The sequence below is a fragment of the Theobroma cacao genome, chromosome 1 (assembly GCF_000208745.1).
Source record: "Theobroma cacao cultivar B97-61/B2 chromosome 1, Criollo_cocoa_genome_V2, whole genome shotgun sequence".
Taxonomy (NCBI): Eukaryota; Viridiplantae; Streptophyta; class Magnoliopsida; order Malvales; family Malvaceae; genus Theobroma; species Theobroma cacao.
The window spans coordinates 2,702,919-2,726,290 of NC_030850.1; the positions used below are offsets into that span (position 1 = coordinate 2,702,919).

The 23,372-nt window shown below is 32.2% G+C and overlaps 3 protein-coding genes across 3 annotated transcripts; 1 reads left to right on the plus strand and 2 right to left on the minus strand.

Moving 5' to 3' along the window:
- LOC18611134 lies at positions 438-2,731 on the minus strand. The gene is made up of 5 exons (XM_007047208.2): positions 2,371-2,731; positions 2,069-2,262; positions 1,749-1,785; positions 1,001-1,632; positions 438-921 (listed from the first exon to the last, which is right to left on the minus strand). Exons 1-5 carry the CDS (start codon positions 2,678-2,680, stop codon positions 634-636), a joined length of 1,461 nt encoding a protein of 486 aa, XP_007047270.2. The 5' UTR covers positions 2,681-2,731; the 3' UTR covers positions 438-633.
- On the plus strand, positions 12,134-14,735 carry LOC18611136. The gene is made up of 5 exons (XM_018116769.1): positions 12,134-12,446; positions 12,545-12,738; positions 12,978-13,011; positions 13,389-13,993; positions 14,079-14,735. The coding sequence occupies exons 1-5, from the start codon at positions 12,134-12,136 to the stop codon at positions 14,364-14,366; spliced, it is 1,434 nt and encodes a 477-aa protein (XP_017972258.1). The 3' UTR covers positions 14,367-14,735.
- LOC18611137 lies at positions 17,225-21,916 on the minus strand. Its single transcript, XM_007047211.2, has 6 exons — positions 21,672-21,916; positions 21,193-21,521; positions 18,893-19,089; positions 18,764-18,797; positions 17,979-18,595; positions 17,225-17,561 (listed from the first exon to the last, which is right to left on the minus strand). The coding sequence occupies exons 2-6, from the start codon at positions 21,515-21,517 to the stop codon at positions 17,295-17,297; spliced, it is 1,440 nt and encodes a 479-aa protein (XP_007047273.1). The 5' UTR covers positions 21,518-21,521; positions 21,672-21,916; the 3' UTR covers positions 17,225-17,294.

Genomic DNA, 23,372 nt, shown 5'->3' on the forward strand with positions numbered 1-23,372 from the left:
TTCTGAGATAATTTTTGTAGCTGAAATGTAAAGGGAAAGGTAAATAGGTCTGATAGCTGATTGTATACTGATGGTACAGTGATGAATACTTTTACGAATTTGATGCTGCCTTAGATTTGGAGTGCTGTGTGACGGCTGGTAACGTCAGGCCATGTCTGCAGCTTCAAGTCTCTTGTTCTATCCAGGCAGGGGAATATTTTGTTTTTTAGTAGAAATTTTTTACAGCCGCTGTGGGACTAAGGTTTTTACAGGGAGATCCAATGCAGTGTTCTTAGTACTACCTAAGGTGAGGTAGTATTTTGTAAATTGCCCTTTCATTTATGGAGTCCTATTCTGCTTTTCAAAACAAAACATGACTTGCGCCTGTTTTATCAAACCCAAAAATAGTTACCAGTCATTGAGTTTGAGGCCAGCAGGAAAGTATATCAACACTCAAATTCATCACAACTTTTGAAGTTTATAAAACAATAGACAATTTATACACAATGAAATCTTGGTTTCGTAAAGAAATAAAAGTCTGTACGTGGTTATACCAGAAAGTCATGCTACGGCTGCCATGAATTAGTTTATTACAAATCACCAAGGGCTATAAACAAAGAATTTAATGCATGATGAATTTGGTTTGGAGTGGCTTCAATTTGTCTTCTTGGAGTCACTGTTAGGATATTCGACTTGTTCGAATGTTGTGATAGATCCCAATCGAGTTGCGTTAACGTAATCTTGGGGATTATGATCTGCCATGCCTGGACAAAGAAGTGCAGGAAACCTGACCATCAGAATCAGCGGTAAGCCCTCCATGTATTCCTGTCCCTTCAACAATGGTAGATAAAGGCTCCTTAAAAGCTCCGACAATGCATTAAAGAACCTGCGTATCACTCCGAACATCGAAATGTAATTCTTGTGTGGTTCTTCATCAAGTATCTGCAACCCAAAAAGACAAATATAAAAATCCAAAAAAAAAAAATCTCTGTTCTGCTCTATGCTTGAAAGAAAGATTCACCTGCCCTTTGTAGCTGCTATTGAAGTAAATGCATGCCCCAAAGTGAGTGTACAGGGAAAAAAAAAGATCCTCCGTCGTCAAAGGTAATCGAGGTATGATATCATTGCAGTAAACAAACCTCAGATATTTGATACCATATTTTTTAAACCGGTCTTCCATAAACGTTTTGAACTGAAAATCTCCAACTCTGGGCTGCCCAAAGGTATAAACCCCTTCCAATCTATTTAACAAAGCTTGTTCTTCATTCCTTGGTTTTTCATGCAATGCCAGAATAGCTGGAAATAGAATTGCAAGTGCCCCACCCAGGCTGTGGCCAGTCACTATAAATTTGGCTTCCTTATTTGCCTTCAACCTTCTTCTCAACTCCTCTCTTATGCTGTAATAAGCCAAGTTCTTGCCTTTTTCTTCAGCTGGGAGCTCAGGGGGCCAACCTTGTTCCTTTATTAAGCCTAGAGCTTTCATAAACCCACCATGGACCTTTCCCATTTCCTTGTTCTCAAAGCAGGAGATATCCGCGTCGGTACTCCAATCATATGCATTAAAAGGTTCAGTACCTCTAAAGGCTACAACTATCTTATTGGCCCTTTGATCATGAAACATGAAGCCCTGCGTGCTGTGTTTGTTTTGAAAATCTGCCAAAATTAAGTATACTTAATTTCGTTAATATGATGCTTAATCCTTTTGTTTGGGCTTGTGTGTGTGTGTGTGTTGAAATTAATATGAATGAAATACAAATTGCTTCTCCTACCGTTCAAGAAGTCGTAGTCCATATCAATGAATTCCATCTGCACCAAGCCGTAGACTCTTCAAAGTTCGAACTATTATTTATAAATATGCTTTTATATAACAATTTAAAGAGGATATTTCAATGATTAGAACTTAAAAATCTTTTACGTGAAGATTTTATATTCAAACATTTAGTTTAGATGAAGTTTATCAGTAAAGAGAGACTAGAATTTTACTTTTTACACTTCCCCTTCTGCACAATCCAATGAATATGAAGCCAATTTAAGGAGGGATGGAAATTTGGAATTTAGGACCCAAAAATTTAGAAGGAATTTAATTTACCTTCCAATGTTGTTCAACTGTTTTTTTGATAAAGCCTTTGTTCTCATAAGCTAATTTAGACGCCATTGCAGCCAATGCTGAATTGTATCTGGCATCTCCAGGATTTATATTCTCGTCCAATTTAACTCGGCTGTCCAGATGTCCAATGAATGACACAAAAGCACCTGATGTGCGGTCAGGTACATTCACCTTACCTATACAAGAAATGCGAATACAAATCAATCTGTTAGTAATTACTGCATGAATTCATTAAACATTGTACGTAGCATGCAAGAGGAAAGAATAATGAGACGTTGACTTACATCGCAAAACGTTTAGCAAGAGCATGAAAATGTTTCTATTGAATGACACGAGGTTCAACGACATCTCAATCATCCGTCCAAGGCATTTCAGGGGTTCCGCAATATGGTGCAGAGCCCTTTGAGCTATGAGAGAGGTGATTGCAAGGCCATTTTCAAGGACTCGTTCTTCTATACTCGGTGGCACATAGATATATGCCTTTTTCTGCATCTTTTTGCTCCATAATAATCGAAAAACGTCCCATCCTCTGACCTCTTCTGGCGTTAGCACCAAGTAATTGCTTGCTCGGTATCTTTCCATGTCTTGATCCATGGCTTAGAAAGAAAAAAGATAAATATAAAATAGAAGATAGAAAAGGCTATTATTTGGCTGTGAATTCAATGTTGTCATAACTCATAACTCAGCTGCTTATATGTTGCAGACATATTTTGGAATATATGCTTAGCTTTGTAACCCATCCAAAAGAACAGTGGAAATGTATGTGCTACTTTTGTATTGGAAGGTCACAAAGGGATGGAGAAAATATTAATTAAATAACGATTTATAGACAGATTAATATTAATTTCTAAATGATATTTTAGAAGGCTTAATCATTAATTAAACTAAGCATAAGTATGAAAAGTTTCTTATCTCTAATGAGGTTGGATTTAGGTTCTTGAGCATTTGCTAAATGTAGATTTGCAGCTGCTCAATTAATCTATAAAGTTAAAAAATTTGTACATGAAAAGGGAATCAAGTAGGGGAGATTTCAAGGTACACGCCATGTAAATATGAGGTTCTGATTGCTTAGCCATGCAGTAAATGGAGATTCTAGTGAAGTCTTTTCTTCGGTCAAGAATTAAAATGAATATATCCCAAGAGTGGCTATGGGGGAAAAGCACTAGTTCTATCAAACGAGGAACACATTTCACCTCGTGATTACCTACAATTTCATCTCTTACAACACATAGTTGCAGAATATCTGACATAGATAGATTTTTTTTAAAAATAATTTTATTATCCTCATCACCGACATGTCATTATAAGTCTCAAACTAAAACAGCAAGTATATATATATGGGCTGAGATTGACTTATACATTTGAAATTGAAATTCATATCCATCCTACTTGAATTATATATCTATATATAATAAATAAAATGTTAAAATATATAAATAAAAAATAACTATTTAAATCGGGTTGAATTTAATTATTAACAGAGAAAATGAACTCAATTTTCTTAATTAGCCTCATTTCCAAAAACTAATATATTAAATCTTTGAGTAAAACTTTGTGCAACAAACTATGCTTTATATCTCACAATATCATTTTTCTCATTTTATTTTTGCACAAAAACCCATTTTATTCTTACTGATTTTATACCATTTGGTGTATGGATTATAAGTCTAAAAAATTTCAAATTTTGCAAGTGAATTAAATTCTGCCTTAATTGTGTCTTTCTACATTAGTCAATCATTTCTATATTTATATTTTTCGATAGACATCGGTTCAAGATTTTTATTTTTTTAATATTGAGCGTTACATTATATGCAAAAATATCGTCAACATTTATTTAATTATAGATCCATCTTTTCTCATAATTACATAATTTATAAATATATGGGCTAAGATTGACTTATATATTTGAAATTGAAATTCATGTCCATCCTACTTGAACTATATATCTATATAATAAATAAAAGGTTACAAATATAATAAAAAATAATTATTTGAAACGGATTGAATTTAATTATTAGAAGAGAAAATGAACTCAATCTTCATAATTAGCCTTTTATTCAAAAACTAATATACCAAGTCTTTGGATAAAATTTAATGCGATAAGTCGTGGTTTATATCTCACAATCTTATTTTTCTCATTTCGTTTTCGTATAAATAGCTATTTAGATCTTACTGGTTTTACACCATTTGGTGTATAAACTACAAGTCTAAAAATTTCATGTTTTTCAGGTGAATTCAATTTCATTTTGATTGCGTCTTTCCACATTAGCCAATTATTTTTCTCATTTCGTTTTCGCATAAATAGCCATTTAGATCCTACTGGTTTTACACCATTTGGTGTATAGACTACAAGTCCAAAAAATTCACGTTTTGTTAATGAATTCAATTTCGTTTTGATTGCGTCTTTCCATATTAGCCAATCATTTCTATGCTCCATTTTTCAATAGATGTAGATTCAAGATCCTCATTTTTTAATAATATTGAGTGCTACATTATATGCAAAAATATCATTGACATTTATTTCATTTTAGTTCCATCTTTTTTCGTCATGACATAATTTATATTTATATATATATATATATATATCTGAGCTGATATTGACTTATATATTTGAAATTGAAATTCATATCCATCCTACCTATATTATATCTCTATATATAATAAAAAAATTTTAACAATATATAATAACAAATAATTATTTGAATCAAGTTGAATTTGATTATTATTAGAAGAGGAAATGAACCCAATTTTCTTAATTAGCCTCTTATCTAAACACTAATATACTACATCTTTAGGGTAAAAGCGATAAGCCATACTTTATATCTTACAATATCATTTTTCTCATTTCGTTTTCGCATAAATATCTATTTAAATACGTTTGGTAATTGATTTGTTATATTTTACAAATGAATTATCTTTTGCATTTCAAGTTCACATTAATTTATGTGAGGATCAAAACTAAATAATGACAATGCATTTTAAGAAATTTCTTTTTCCAATGCTTATTTTCTCCCCCTAATATTGGAAAATCTGTTTTATCAAAATGAGAATCAACAAACCTTATTGTGAATAAATCTACTGTTAATGGTTCTAGATATTTAATTATAGATGGAGATTTGTATCCAACATATATTCCAAACCTATCGTTGAAGGCCCATCTTTATGTATTGTGGTGGAGCAATTAGGATAAATACAGCACATCCAAAAATTTTTAGATGAGAAATATTTAGTTCCTAATCATAAACCAATTGTATAGGAGAGAATTTATGATAACTCGTTATCATGATACATACAAGTGTAGCTACATGCAAAGTGGCATGCCCTAAGCAAAAATGGAGAGTTTAATTTTCATAAACAATGGCCATGCAATCAGTTGGAAGTGTCTAATAAACAATTCTGCTAAACCATTTTGTGTATGAATATAAGTAACAGGCTGTTCAACAGTTATTCTACATAATATACAATATTCATTAAAGGCATTGAGATATAAATTCACCAACATTATCAAGACGAATAGTCTTGATTGCATAATCAAGAAAATGTGCGAATGATTTATGATAGTAATCTTGCAAATGCCAAATTACAAATTAATAATAAGTACAAATGTAACTATCTAATCGATGTATTGATTAAAATCATAAAATTTTTAAATGGTCCACATGGTGGGTATATGGGTCCACATATATCATCTTGAATGTGTTTCAAAATGTAAGGGATTTATTCCCAAGTTTAGCTAGTGATAGCTTTATAATTATTTTGCCTTAAAAGCAAGCAACTTATGAGAATTCATTAGATTAAAAATCTTCTGATTTTTCAATGGACGAACACATAAATTTTCAATAATTTGTTGTATCATTATTGATCCGGAATAACCCAACCGATTGTGCCAAACATTAAAATCATTAATAAACTTATAGTTTACTATACCATGAATTTCAATCATTCTAATATTTGTATAGTACAATGAAGATGAATATCTATACTTTTTTTAATAAAAAAAAAATATATATATATAATAAAAAACTTGTAAGTTAACATCAGATAACATTAAATATATAATTTATTATTTTTTAAGAAGATATATAATTTACTATTAAAGCATATAATAAAAACATATCCTTTAAATATAATGAGAATATATAAAAACATTTTCATGATAAAATTATACTAAAATATACCAACAAATTACTTAAGAAATTTTATTCTTATATATTTAAATCATCAATCACATGATCAATTCCTCCTTTAAGGTGGACAAGAAAAACAACAATATCTAGATGTGTTATATCAACTTGGTTGTGATAAAATTATCTGAACAAAATTTGTTTCGATATTTTTTTTACTTTTAACTTTCAATAATACTTGATAAAGTTTAACAAGATGTTTTGACGTACGAAAGGTATGCGACCAATATCCTTTCATATGACATCGATGACATGCATTTTCTATATTCTTTTTATTTTGTTTACTTTTTGTTTTTTTCTTATATCTCTTTACTACTCATCTATTTCTAGTAGGTAAAAATATCCTTTCACTTCTGGTGGGTAAAGGTGTTTATCCAGTACTGGTGGGTAAAGTTCTCCAACTACTTCAAGTGGGTAAAGTACTTTTGATGGGTTAAGGTATCTATCCAATTCTAATAGATAAAGTTCTCTATCCACTTCTAGTGGATAAAGTTATCTATCCATTTCTTGTGGATAAAGTTCTTCATCCACTTCTGGTGGGTAAAGTTCTTCATCTACTTATGGTAGATAAAGTTATCAATGATAAACATTTTCTATATTCATTTTATTCTGTTTACTTTTATCTTTTTTTTTATATCTCTTCCCTATCAATCAATTTTTAATAGGTAAAGATATTCTTATTATTATAATAGTGATTAATGTAACCACACAATTGTAATAATTACAACGACTTTTTCACATCTATGATCATAAATTATTAAATGATGTTGCATTCACTATGAGGTTTATTATTTTTCATTAGTAACTCAACCAAAAGACATAAAATTCAAAACAAAATATATTTTTAGATTACCCAAAGTATAGCATTTTCCACTTATTACAAAATAAATATCATACAAAGTCAGATAAAATATAAAGTCAATTTTATATGTTCAATTCAAAAATGTCTTATGCAAAATCTCATAGTATTCGTAGACACCTATACCTATGGTACCCAAATAAAAAAATAATAATAATAAATAAATCACTTAAAAAAAGAAAAAGAAAAGAGGAAGCCCCATGCTTGGCCTCTATAGTCAAGCATACACAGAGCATTCAATACTCCTCGGGCAACCGGATTTTGGGGTCTCCTCCGATTGATTTTCTTTAACTTGAAAGCCCTCATCTTTGAAATCATGCTTAGAAGAGTATGATTTCACTTTCTGATTGTCCAAAAATTTGGATAATCAGGTTCTTTAAGAACCCTAAAAATTTCAGATTTCAAGAGGAGCTGATTTAAAAAACTAAGGGGCTAGTTGAATTTGAAAAAAAAAAAACCATAGAAGCTAGCTTTCAAAAAAAATGAGAAACCCTAAAATTTCCTATTTCGAAAACCCTAAAAAACATAAAAAAAATCTTCTTTTTTACCAGTCAAATACCCTAACCACAACTGAAGCTAAACACAAAAGAAATTCCAAAAAAGCATTGAAAAAAAGGGAGGTGGGTTTCGATAGAAAAGGAAAAAGAAGGTTTTGGCGTGGTGCCGTTGGTGGTAAGGGTGAGCAACGACGAAGAGGAGGTTGAGAGAGAAAGGGAAAGCTAAAAATCTTAGAGAGAAGGCAAAGGAGGCTCTGCTAAAGAGAGAAAGTGAAAGAGGAAAATGGGGAGAAAGGAAGGAAAAAGAGTTTAAATACCTAGGGTTTGAAGGTTTAGAATCGGTGTCGTTTTGAGAAAAGAAAGGGAGCGTCATTGTGGGCACCAAACAGTGCGTTTTGGGAGGTAGGTTGTTGGAGTAGGCTTTTTGGGCTTTCTCTTCTGGTCCGATTTGCTTTGGGCTAATCAGGCTCAAACGTTGGGTAAGTTTCAAATATTTAATTGATTGGGCTTGTGTTTTGGATATTTATGTTGGTTAGGTTTGTTTTAGGAAATTTTAATGTAGTTTTTTATCTATGTTTAAATAATATGCATGTGAAAAATATATATAAAATGATAAAAATGAAACATGTTTGTGGCAGCATGAGTATTAAAGGAACAGGAGGTGAAATTATTGAAATAGGAAGATCTATGTAAAAAAATAAAATATATAAATAGGAAAATAGATATTCATATAAAGTAAAAAATATTGATGAATGGAAAGTATAAAAATAAATGTAAGATTACACAAGAAAGGAAAAAGTGGAATATCTAAAAAGTATTTTCAAGGTAAACAAAGAATAATATGACAAATGTAGAAATAGATAAATATGTAGTTGTAAGAAAAATGTATTTAGGTAGATAAAATATATATGTAAATTAAATAAATATTCAGTTATAAAATAAATATTCAATTAAAAATAATAATAATAATAGTCAATTAAAATATAAAGAATAAGTATAAAAACTATAATACTAAAATAAAGAAAAGGAAATAATATTTAGTTAATGGGTAAGAAAGTAAGACATATATGTAGTCAAAATATACATATTATTATTAATGGTGAGAATATCAAATCATATGGATGATGAGATGTCTATTCAAAACGCGAGAAATTACAATTTCCAATGAATTTTCTTAAGTAAAGGATTTCGACTAAAATCTCCTTAGTACAGTCGAAATCCTCAATATCGAATCTCGATGTTTTTAATCTTAAATAAATGAAAATATATTAATCTAATTATTAATTAAACAATATATAAAACAAAAGAAGTAAAGAAATAATGAAGGTAATGAGTAAATAATAAAAAATAATAAAACTCTCAATGATGGTAAATTCACAATAGTCAATACAACTAAAACATAAAGGACAAATATAAAATAGATTTATGAAAAAAATAGCTAGTAAAAAAGAAAATAGGTTATGTTAATAAAAAACAGGAAAGAAATTGATTTTAAGAAATATATACATGAATAATAATTATGAAATGAGGTATTTAGCTTAAAAAGATAGAGTATTTAGATAAAAAGGAAAATTTATACAGCATAAATACATGAATGTAACAATATATATATAATAAAATGAAATAAAAAATATATTTAGATAAAAATAATTAATACAAAATATTTATCCATGATATATATGCATACAAAGAAAATTAATAAAAAGAAATTTCAAAGAAATAACGAAAAAGTTGTAGGAAGGTCAACAAACAAATATTGAAATTTATGAGTACATCACATCTCATTATTGCATTGTTAATGTCATAGCATGTAGACGTATTATGTGTACGAGTCAAAGCCCCGATGACAGGACTTTCTAAAAGAGCTTGCGAAGGCGAGTTCCTTTAAAAAATTTTCTAAGTGAAATGATACCTTTGAGTCCCACTAGTACAATAGGAGGTCTCGAAGAATGTATTTAATAAAGGCTTATGCTTGTAATAGATTTGTATTCACAAAAAAAATATTATTTCAAACGTGGATGATTACCTCGATGATGAGATTTACTCGTTAAACTTGCAAAGGTGAGTTTCTCGAGTATTTTTCTGGGTGAGAGAATATCCTTGGATCTCACTAGCGTGATGGGTGAATTCAGAAAATATCCTCAATAAAAGGTTTTTGTTTGGCATTACTTGGATTTTATGCCACGCATTTCGTAATTGCATCATGTGCACGCCACACCTGTAAAATTGAATAAAATGTTTTAACTTGCTAGCAAAGTAAAGAATAAAATAAATAAACAATAATTAGGAAAATATAAGAATAAAATCAACGATTTAGGTTATAACAGATAACATATGATTAAATAGTACTGATCGTGGAACGAGCATCACAGGGGTGTTAATCCTTCTCCGTGTATAATTGTACTCCCGAGTTCAACTTTAAAATGCACAAGCCAAATTTCGTTCTTTAGATGAACCTAAAATCAATTTAGGATCTTGTTGATTAGAACTAATTTAGCAGGTGACCAATCACACTTAAATAAAAAAGATTGGTGGCGACTCTTTAAATTTTCTCATTTAGCGGTCGGATTCTCGGACTCGCACGTTACGACAGTATCAAAGATAGATTTACCTATGTTGACCAAAATCATCGTCAAATTTCAATAAATAAATCATATATTGAGCAAATCATATTTCAATACCAAAATAAAGAGATAATATATAATTATATATATTTACGTGTTTAGTCCGATTTAATAATTTAAGGGAAAGTAATATGATACATACTACATGATAGCAAATTTACATTTCGATTTAATAAATCAAGAGATAAAATTTATTACATATTACATATTACAAGATAGTAAATTCACATTAAAATTAATTTTCAGGAATGAAAACATTGAAGAGATATTAAGTTACTTGCTTGATTTGTTAAAAAAAAAAAAACAACCATTGAAATCCTTTTGAAGACTGAAACTTTGACTTTAAGATGATGATGAAATCTAAATAATACCAAAACTTGAGAGATTATATTAGTAGCTCGTTATTTTACTCAACAAAAAAAAAATTCCAAACAAAATGCAATTTCAGATTATCCAAAGTATAGTATTTTTCACTTGTTACAAAATAAATATCATACAAAGTCAATTTCACATGTTTAATTTAAAAATGTTTTATACAAAATCTCATAGTTTCAATGTTAATATCAAAGCTTAAAAGATTAGAGAATTGTACTGGTAGCATGTTATGAAATATAAACTAAAAGAATAACTATGAGAGAAAAATATTAATAAAGTAAGAAGATGTATATATTTATAAATGAAGTGAGAGGCATATTTATAAGTTAATAACTTCTTAAATCTTAATTTTAATTTAATTTAATTTATATCCAAATTTAAATATATGTAATCAAATTTAAAAGTTCAAATCAGATTACACTTTTTGTGTTTGGCCTATTAGACTATTTGAGTTGAACTGAACTCACAAATCATAACATAATAGATATTCATACATATATTTATAACAATTATTATTTATAATTTTTACTACTATTATCATTATTTACCCTTTTTATAAATATTTTAAAAAGAAAAAGTTACCCCACGCAAAGCGGGGCACCATTCTAATGAATTATAAATTTCACACATATAAATGATAATTAAAGATCAATTAAGAAAATAATAGAGGATAGTGGAGCGCCTCGAACTTATCACAAACTTTAGTTAAAAAAATCCTGTCAAAACAGCCCATATTTCAAGTAACTTATACTTGCTAGAATAATGCTTAGGATTTAATTAATTAGGACCAACGTCGATCTTGAAACGTGTTATGGCCTGAGAACCACCAGCTTTTCCCCTTAATCACTCTTAGAATCTCCACTGCTAATACTCCAAGCAATAGCTTTGTCACATGATTATACGTACGCGGTCCGTCTACATATATACATTTCTTCTCAAACTCCCCAACGTTTATCCCCTTAACCTGGTTATTTTTATTTCTTTATTTTGCTTTTTTTCAATTACTATTATCAATTATATCTTAATTAGTAGCTCCATGTGATCACTCTTGCCTTAAACGACAACCGACATTTTTAAGCAGATATTTGACGACCTAATAAAACATTTTTATATCTATATATGTGCACATTATTATTTACTGATTGAGATAGTCAAGTTTAATGTATCTTTTCTTTTTATTATTTATTTCACCTGTCAAAATTCAAATCCGTCATTTCCTACTGTTTAAGGAAACAAAAGTATTGGACCTAATTAAGCTATATATATTTAATTAATTATTCTAATATGTCATTTGGAAATATTATCTCTTATAGATTAATTTGGGGTAGTATGTATATTTTCATGGAAAAATAGCCATTGCTTTTTTTTTTTTCCCTTTTTCCCTTGTTTAAGTTACGAAGTAAGGCATATACCTTCACAAATCGTGTCTACAATATCTACTCTGAGTCAATATTAAATCAATACTCTTATGAATTAATTATAATTAACATCAAGCCACCCTTGACCATATGGCTTCTGATCAGTCTCACAAGTTTTCCGGCAACTATTTGGTGTTGAGGCCCAACCAAGTGAGCGTTTTCGATCTCTTTCGTCTCCTCTGGAGCCATGAGTTGGAGAAGAAAGCATTTGTGGAGTGCCCACCAGAGAAATTTCGGGAAAATATCCGTCGCAAATGGCTTATATTCATGTCTCTCTCAGCCCAAAAGCTGCTACTCCATGCTGCAAAGCCCCTGAGATGGTTCGGAGAAAAGCTTGAAATGTGGGTGAACCTCGTCTCCTTCAACCGCAACATTTTTGTGCTCTTGCTCAACTTTTTGCGAGGTCATAACTTACCCCCTTTCAATGATCTACTGCTAATGTTATAAATGCTTAATTACAAAAATAACTTGGAGAATGTGGAATGATATTTTCTATTACAGGTAAAGTGATAATGCCTGAACGAGATTCGGAAGTTTTCCTATCATTCCTAGGAAGTCTAGACAGGCGAGTTGCATTAGACAAGAACATAAAACCTGTAGATAGCAGATACTATGGGGCACTGGCTGCTATGGCTGCTAAAATATCCTATGAGAACAGGGCTTTTGTTGAAAGAATAATTAGAGATCACTGGAAGGTAATTTTACTCTTAAAAAATTTGAATCTATCCTTGCTTGGCCTCACAGTCACAGTCCTTGAAGAGGCAGAGTAATTCATAAAATAATAACAAAAGACAAGTTGATAGACCTAACAGTTAAAGACTGTATTTTTTAGTATTTGTAAATATGTTATGTAGATAATTGCTTTTTTCCTTTTTTTTTTCCCTACATTTCATGCAATATACACATACATATAAGAGTTTACAAATTGGTGCAGATGGAATTACTTGGGTATTACAGCTTCTGGAATGGTAAGAAACCAATCCAAATCTTGTTCAATCTACAAATTAAATGTTTCATGGTGGGGTAGCTCATTTACAGGATTCTTATTCTCTTTGGTGCTCATGCTAGGTTGAGCCCATTATTTTTTGTATAGGGGCTTTCTTCTCTTTTGATAGGAGCTGCCAATAGCTTTTTGAACTGCCGCGTGTCTTGTAAATGTATGGACATCTTCCCTCCAAAGCTAGATTTACTACCCCAATATGAGTCTTCTACCACCATGGTTCAAGACTTATTAAGGCATACTAGCTGCTGGACTAATAATACCAACCACTTTTCACAAAAAAAAAGTTTTGGAAGCTAGTCTTCATAGTTCATACTGACAACAAAAGTCCACATATTTTGGCAGATTATCAAAAGAAAAGCAACACGCAAGCCTTTATGGTTCATGACAGAAGAACTGACATGATAGTTGTAGCCTTCAGAGGTACTGAACCCTTTACTGCAGATGATTGGAGTACTGACGTAGATCTTTCCTGGTATGAACTTGACGAAATGGGGAAGATCCATGGCGGATTTATGAAAGCTTTAGGCTTGGTAATGGAAAAAGGTTGGCCTCCAGAAGTTGAACAAGACAATAGCCGGCCACTAGCTTACTACACCATAAGGGAGAAGCTGAGAGAACAACTGAAGCTAAACAAGAAAACAAGATTTATGTTGGCTGGTCACAGCCTAGGAGGGGCACTATCAATTCTGTTTCCTGCTGTTCTGGCATTGCATAAAGAAACATGGTTGTTAGATAGATTAGAAGGGGTGTACACATTTGGGCAACCAAGGGTAGGTGACAAGAAGTTCAAAGAGTTCATGGAAATTCAGTTGCAGAATCATGATTTCAGGTATTTGAGGTATGTTTATTGCAATGATATGATTCCTAGAACCCCTACAGATGACAAAACGTTTTTGTACAAGCACTTTGGGACCTGCCTTTACTTCAATAGTTGCTATAAGGGGAAGGTGAGAACCTCCTATTCCTATACCTCAAGATTTTCACCTTCAAACACATATACAGATAATGAATGATTCTAATTTTGTGGTGCAGGTACGACGAGAACAACCCCACAAGAATTACATATCGCTGTTTTTATGGATACCCAGGTTTCTAAATGCGGTATGGGAACTAGTGAGGGGATTCATTCTACCATTGATGAAGGGACAGGAATATAAAGAAGGTTGGTTGCTCATACTGCTTCGGTTTTGGGGACTTGTTTTTCCGGGTTTAGCAGCTCATAATCCCCAAGATTATGTAAATGCAACTCGATTGAGTTCTCATCGAATGTATCAACAACTTCGAGATCACCATCCTATGAATGGCTCATACCTGGCATGAGACACAAAATAAACGTGCAGCAAAAAACAACAATCAGCCCACATATAAAACTAACAGGAAAATCATCAGAGGAAAGCTAAAACAAAAGTAAGAGCCAAGCTTTTTCGAGTCTTATTAAGGATATTTTAATATCCACCTTAGCTAATGCATCAACAAAAAAAAATGGCTTCTCCCTTCTCTACAAGCATCAGCGCAGCTGAATTTTCTTTTATTCTTAACAGAATGGAAATCATGTTGAAGTGATTCTTGTATTGGCCTTCACACCAGATTTGTCCACCAAGATAGCGTGCTCTGATATCGCTTTATTATCTTGAGGCCATTGTTTGGAGATGTTTGTTGTGCTATAAAGAATCATTATATCCAATTTAATTACGTCTTCATTATAAATAAAAATACTACTAATTTTTCATTTAAAAAGAAATCTTTCATTTTATAATATGTAGTAATGAAACTCCTCTGAAATCACAGTTGTAATTGAGGTTAGTGATCCATCAACAACAATTATATTTATTCCATTTTGTTATTTATTGGACTCAGATCCTAGTGACAGGAAAGTATGGTTCTATTCCATCAGGAAATTATCTATACCTCCGAAGGTGTAATCTTTCTTTTGGCTTGTGATTCTTGATTCAATTCTCACCAAAAGCTTTGTTGCCACTAGAGGAGTTAATGTTAATAGTAATCAATTACAATGCTTTTGGTGTGGACTTGTTGAGGAAAGTTGTTCACATGTCTTAACTTCTTGTGACTTTACTTGGAAAGTGTGGAGTCTTATTGTCAAATGGTGGGATTTGTCTTAGGGTATTCTAAATTCTATTCCTTCCTTTATCCAATCATGATATGATTGCCCTTTCTCTAGCTAATTCATAAGCGCCGGATGATAATATGTGGTGCTGCGTTTTGGTTCATATATAGTATCATTTAAAGTATTGATTTTTTTTTTAAAAAAAATTTCTCGATGTTTGAATTTTATTAACAAATTTTTATATTATAAAGTATTGATTGTGTTTTTCTAATTTTTAAATTACAAATTAATTCATCAAAATGTTATATTTGATTTTTTATTATTTATTATTTAGAAATGATTTTAATTTTTTTGTTATTTTATTTTTTAGGCTTAGAGAAAACAAATCTAGGCCGAAACTAATGGGCTTGAAGTTCAGCAGCCCATTCCTGCCCTTTCTTCTTTTCTTTTTCTTACCCATTTATACCCAAAACACCCCATTTCAACCAAGTATAAAACCTATCTTCGCATTCTCTTATTTGTCTCTCTCTACCAGACACCTTTCCCTTCTTTCTCTCTTGACTAACTCATTGGACAGTCATCTCTCTCCTTCTCGCTTTAACCCCCAATCTCTTCTTTTCCCTAAAACCCATAAAATCTCTCAAAATTGATGGACCCTCATTTTCTCCATTTTTGGGTTTTTTCTCATTTGCTTTTTGTATTTTTTTTTCAATTATTTTTGTGTTTGTATTTTCTTTTATGTTTTTTCCGGTTGATTTTTGTTATTGATGATTTGATATTTCTATTTGGATTATATAATGCTAGTTGATTTTTGTGTTGATGATGGTTGTTGTTTTGATTTCTAGAGAGTTTTTTTTTATTTTGTTATGTAGCTTTTTAGATTTTTGTGTTAATAGTTAGAGGAATTGAAACCCATGTTCAAACAAACTCAATATATTATCATAATTTTGGAAATTATGAGCATGTTTAAAGCCATCAAAAGATATGTAAGCACTCCCAATTCAACTTAATTACAGAATTAAACACAAATTCCAAATAAATGTTTTAATATATATTTATCAAGAAAAATAGAGATGCAGAGTTAAAATGGGCTTCCTTTTAAAAAAAATCAAAACCGTTATTGGTTTTTTTTTTTTGAAAAGCCAAAACCAATATTGTTAATTTGTATATATATTTTTTTTGGTTGAACTGAATATTAACTTTTGTATGTTTTAATTTAAAACTTTTTAACTTGAAATATATGCATCTTTGGAATGATGAGAAATTAAGGAGACAAAGGGAGAAATTTTCCATTAATATATACAACCCAAGTCAAGACTTGTATTACTATATTTCTTCACGTACGTATAGAAATAAATGATTAAATAAATAAACATTGATTCTGCATACTTTATGCACAAAATTTAAAATTCATAGTCATTAATTATGTCATAAAATCTGCACGTCATCAAGATGGAGGAACGATGAAAAGTTGGTGATAGAATGTGACTCTTCTAACGCTGTTAAATGGATAAGTCAATCGCACAATGCACCTTGAAGAATGCGAAAATGGCTGATCCAAATAGAGAGGATGAAAGAAAAACTTGTGGGATGGGATGTCAAGCATGTGAGGAGAGAGGCGAACCAAAGAGCGGATTCACTTGCCAAGGAGGGAGTTCAACTGCAAGAGGACATATTGAGAGTCTATCGGAATGACACCGGAGATCCAGGTACTTGTATGTTCACTACTCATCCAGAGAGCCTTGGTTACGTGCACAGATTCTATGATAAACAAGATCTTTTATTTTCTTGTGTGTTCAGCACAAGAAAACCTTGACTTGTGAGTTCAGCACAGATTCTTTTTTTTTGCTGATTCTTTGTACGAATTTTGGTTCTGTACGTGGTTCTGGTTTTTGTGTTTGACAAGATCACCTCTGTCTGTTTGATTGAGGTTTGCTAACCTCTTTTTGTTTGATGAGAGATGTATATGTTGTTTTTCTGGGCAAGGTAGGGGTTGGTCTTGTTGCTGCAGAATTTATTTTTTGTGATTGTGCAGCTTTTCCTGGAGGTTTTCTGCTCTTTTTGGATGTAGCTTTATTACTTTATGAATGAATTCTGCTTTTCAAAAAAAAAATTGTCATAAAATCACTGAACTCTGACATTTGCTTTACTAATATATATGCATGTGCATGTGTGCCTACAAATTATGGAATTATTTCTTCCGGTGGGTGAAAAACATTGGCGGATCCAAGACGGGTAGAGTTAACATAATCTTGAGTTGAATGAGCTGAAACTCCAGGGATCACCAATCCTATTATTCTAAACACTCTTAGGAACCATCCTTCCTGATAATCCGGTCCCTTTGAGTAACAAATAGTGAAGCTTCTTATCAACTCAAACACTGCGTTTATCATCATGGGCACGGCCGATAACGGCGAAAAATAGTTCTTGTTTGGTAATTCTGGAACAACCTGCAACATTAAGAACCCCTCAAAGAATTAATAATTAATAATTATGTGTACGAATGATCAATTATATACATATATATAGACACTTCACTAATTAATTAAAAATGTTTTTTCAGTATTGAATTAAGAATTCTTGTCTTGGCCAAAGGAAAGCGACTAGGCAGAGTGCTACTAAAAGGATCGAAAGGAACAATATGCCTGGTGATTGTGATAGGTTAGGTCTATGATCAGTCAGTATTAATTATTGAATAGAGAGGTTGTTGAGATAGGTTAATTGCTAAGTTGTTAAACTTGTTTGAGAATTTCAAATTATATAAAGTGGGTTGGCTTTTTACACTAATTCTGCTTGTGCTAGGCATGAACTAAATAAATAAACAGTTGCTTTAACCCAACAAATAGATAAAGATAGATGCTAATTACCTTTCCATGATAGTGCCTGTTGTAGTACAGGCAGGTGCCAAAGTGCTTGAACAAAAGATCCTTGTCATCGTAAGGCAGCCTTGGCACCATGTCATTGCCATAGACAACCCTGAAATATCGTATTTTATGCTCCTCCAACTTAATTTCCATAAATTTCCCAAAATTTTCATCTCCTGCTCTTGGTTGGCCGTATGTGTAAACCCCTTCCAATCTCTGCAGCAGCAATTTCTCGTCATGCAAAAACAAAATTGCTGGAAACAGAATTGCCAACGCCCCACCCAAGCTGTGGCCTGTCAATATGTATTTTGTTTTCTCACTTTCGCTCAAGAGTGCTTTCAATTTGTCTCTAATGTCATAGTAAGCTAATGCTTCTTTCCGGATTTCGTTTTCTTTGCATTCTGTTGGCCACCCCACGTTCTTTTGCAAGCCTAGGGCTTTCATAAAACCGCCATGGATTTTTCCCATGTTGGGGAGCTCATACCAAGAGAGATCAAAGTCTGAGCACCAGGCATCTGCATCAAATGGTTCCGTGCCCCTAAAGGCAACAACGATAGTGTCGTGGTCATCATTTTTATCACGAAGAAAGAACATCTGGGTTGTGGCTTTTTCTTGGTAATCTGCCAAACATAAGAAAATCACAAAACAAGTCATTGAATTTTTGTATAAACAAACAAATAATAGTTCTGTAGCATGATTGAACTTGTTTCATTGTGGTTAATGACGATTATAATTTAATAAACCAAACTATACAAACAAATCATGTCTTCAAGAAAATTCGTTCGTACCATTCCAGTAGTCGTAAAATCCCAAGTACTCCATCTGCGAAAAGAAATAATTATGTTCAGTAATAGTCCAGAGATCATGTCCAACCAAATTACATTTTTGTCAAATATCTTTACACAATTTGTTTATACCTTCCAATGATCCTTGACAATAGTTTCAATGTAGGCTCTGTTCTCATATGATGCTTTGGATGCCATCATAGACAGTGCCGAATAATACCTGCATCCATCTCCAGGTTTGATGTCCCCGTCTAGCTTCATTCTCTTATCCAAATTTCCAATGAAGGATATGAATGTTGCTGAATTCTTATCCGGTATCACAGCCTTCCCTGTACGCAAAAACAAATTTTACTTTGCTAGTATAAGTTATTGGTTTCTTAAGTACTAGGGTACATCTATCATAGGGTACACTACGCCATGGCCTAATTGCCTGACATCTCCATGTCAAGCAAAGCTGGTTGCATGTGCATTCGTACCTTACACACGTGGCACTACCTACCGGGAGTCAGACACATTTTGACATGGTAGATAAAAATAGAAAACAGCTGCATATATAGATTAATAATGGTATTGGAGCAAATACATATCAATTCTTTGACTCACAGCAACAATTTTTCATTTTCAGCTCTCTATAAACAATTATATCGTGAAATGCATGTGGGTATATTAATTAGTACATAGAGAGTTGAAATCATAGTATTCTCTTGTATCATCCACAACCTAACCACAAATATTTTGAGTTTTTGTTATAATTGATTTAACTTAAATATTTTTTAAGCTTGAAAGAGTTATACATTTCCCATTTAGAAGATATTATTTAGTAATTGTTATATACCAAAAATACTGTTAAGATATTGTACAGTGCAAATGTGAAAAGTATAAGAGAATGCAGCTACTTAAAATTAAGAACACAATTTTTTTAAAAAAAAAGATATCCTTGAAGGTCAATTTAATTTGGTATAATAATATTATCTTCTCTCCTTTACCTGGTTTCTTTCTTTCCGTTTTTTAAATTCAGGATTAGACAACCAACGTAATACTAAAAGGATATAAACTATATAACTAAAGATCTAGTCATTATTATATCAATAAATTAAAAAAAGAAAGAACAATGTTTATGTAGGATGAAGCAACTGTCTGCTTCTTTATGTTTTTTTATGGAGTCTCTGGCCTTATCAGTAATCAAATAAGCATGGACCAGCGGAGATCCTTATCATTTCTAGTGCGCAGGCTTTTGAGCTGTTAAAGGAGTTTTTCGTCCCAAAAGAAGGAGCTGCTAAGTAATAGTGGTAAATACGTGAACCAGGTGGCTAGAGGACCACCGACATGGACCCATCATCATAGAAATAAATATTTATGCTTTCACTTTCACAAATAAAAAATATCCTTGTTTAATTACTTTCAAACTCGAAAGCCATAAAATATACTACTTTTTATTAATTACACAGTGCAAAACATCATTAACTCCAACAAAGAACTGTTCAATTGAAATTGATTAGGCAACTACATATATACTCGCTTGACTACAAAGATATTGTTTGCTTGTTGGACTCTAGGAATTGCGTGACTGTGAATGTAGGATGTGTTTTTTCCAAAGGGGTAATTGTGGTTTTCAGGCATTGATTTGATGGAGTCGAGCCCACTACTCTCGCAGCCAACAGAGAGTTACCAGTTGTCGCATTAAAGGGGTAACAACCAAGCCTCCCCCACACGCTTTTTAATTTGTTTTCTTACCCAGGAAGTCAACAGACGAATCATTCCCTATCACCCATTGACGAGAGAAAATTTTCACTTTTATATCTCCAAATAAAGAGGAGAAAAAAGACCAAGAGTATACTATATATTTTCTAGTTTGGAGGAATCATAAAATTTTTAAATTAAAAACAGGTATGTTGTTCTTCCTGGAAAGCATGGATCTTAAGATTCTTAACGATTCTCTTTGTCTCTCGATTAATTGGTTTGGGTACTCCTAGAGTTTTGAAGAGTGGTTCCTAACCACCAAAGTTTTTTAATTACAATTGCCAGTGGGAGTAACATGTACTGATGGTATTGACTAATTAAAGACAGACTGCAGTGATCTATGTAGTAAAATAAAAACACATTAAAAACGAATCATACAGTAGTATTTTGTTGCCTTTTATCTTGTTCTCTCTACAATTTTATTCAGTCAGAACTCACAAATTCACTCTGGCACTAGAAGGTGATCAGGGCCTTTTGCTAATGACAATGGACTGGGTCTTTTTTTTTATTTTTTCTTTTGAACGAAGGATATATGTCGAGAAGATCCTAAAAGAAATTGAGGAACACTGATTCTTGCCTTAACATGCCATTTTGCTCGTAAATATATCAATACATGATGCAACTAGCGTACCACGAATATGAAGTTAAAGGAGAAAAGCAAGGGAGAAATTAGTTCAAGCCTACATACATACCTCGTACGAGATTAAAAATGAGGACAAAAAAGTTCCGGTTACATGACAGAAGGTTGAGCCACATCTCGATTAGTGATCCCATCCATGACATTGGCTTGGAAGTAAACATGAGGAACTTCTGCGCCACAATCGAGATGAATATCAGCCATCTGTACCGGAAACTTTCTTCTGTTCCTGCAGAACTATCTACGAATTTTCTGTCCTCCAAACTACTGGAAAACAAGATGCGAAACAGATCAACGAATTTCACTTCTTCAGGTTTCAATATCATGTAATTGCAAGAGAAACCCTTGTCGCACTCCCTTGTTTCTGCTTGCGCTTCCATTATGCTGCAGCAGCGGAGGAAGAAGAAGAAGAAAATTCTGGGAGTTACTTACATTTCTGGTTATGGGGGACTTTAAACCCCTTTATATAGACAGAAAACAAGAAAGAAAATAACTACTCATAATCTATTCAAAATAAATAAAAAAAGACCATACCAGTAGTAGACCTAGTGGTTATACAAAGCACAGAGTTGGTTGCTTGAACATGTAATGAGTGGTTACTGATAATCAATCGTGATGCCACTTATATTGATATCAAGCGGTCTAATTGGCAGTGTGTGGCTAAATTGAGACTCGGAAGCCTATCTACTTCCCGGAGTGGGGTCTTGAGCCTGATTTGCCAGCTATCGCATCAATCACAAAACGACAGGAGCACATTTCTTTTCACTGTTTTTTCACATTGCTTAATTTATTTTCTTATCTCTGAATAAAAATATTTTTAGACTTTTTACAAATCTTTCTTCCCTGTTTTCCTATTGACCAGAAGCCTCCATTTTTGTCAGTCGTCTTACTCTTTCTCAACCACTCTTAAACTGGGACCTTTCTCTTTCATCGTGCAAAACATGTGTCATTGGACAGAGCTCACATGGCTCTTTTTTGCCTTGTTGTTCATCTGCAACATCTGCTGTCACATTTCCTTATCTTCATAATCACTGTTCTACAGTACTTCTTTCGGAGTACATCTTTTGTTGTTTCTTTCGTAGAAAAAGTCTTCTATTTAAATTATTTGCAAGCTTGGCTAAAGCAAGTAGACTATCTAGACATGTGCATTAATTAATTTAGCATATATACAAATTTTAAGCACTTAAAATAGAGTAATGCATTAACTAGTTATTGTATTTTACTATGATGATTTTTCGGTGTTCTAAAACTTTTTCTGAATCTATTTATGATTAATATTATGGGTAATTGATCGCAACTCAATTTGAAAATTATGATAAAATTATATGTAATTTTTTCTCACACTTATTGGTTTTTCATTCTTTTAAGTAAGAAATGTTTGCCAAGGTCAAGTTCCTTTAATTGTAGCCGTCGTTGCTCAAAATAATCTAGCCACGGCTAATTTAAAGCGACAGTTAAACTGCATTTAGTCACGTAACAGGAAGAATACACGTATTAGTAAGTCATTAGTTGATTAATTGATTAATTAATTACATTGCAAGGTAAGTCTTTTAGTATGAAAACTTGTTTCAGAAGAAAAAGTATTTTTTTCTTAACAAAACGAGCTCTATGAGGTCATTTAGGTGCGAGTGTTTCAGCCAACCTTAGCATTTTATTAACATCCATACTTCTATTCTATTTTATACCCCAATATTCCAAGCCCTAACTAAACCTCTAGATGGCTACTTGATCCGTGTTTATACTATAATGTACATTGACTAATAATATACTATATCATTCAACTCATACGTATGTTTTTTGTCGTGACGTGCGGGTCCGGGAACCCGTCCTCCAGACGCAAGCGAAAATTAAAATCCGTGTGAGAGTCGCCACCAATCTTTTTTATCTAAGGTGTGATTGGTCACCTATTAATCCGATTCTATCGACGAAGTTCTAAATTGATTTTAGATTCGTCGACAGAACGAGAACTGGTCCATGTTTTCAGAGATGGGTTCGGGAGTGCGGTTACGCACGGAGAAGGGTTAGCACCTCCGTGACGCCCGTTCCACGAACGGTACCATTTAATCTTAATTTATCTTAATATAGCCTTTTCTTAATTTAATTCCTACTTTATTAATTAAATTTTATTAAATTGACAGACTGAATTTTTTTATTTGGTTTTACGTATGCAAATAATGCGAGCGTAAAATGATGTCATGACTTGTTTATTTTAAATAATGGGGTCGGTAATCTTTT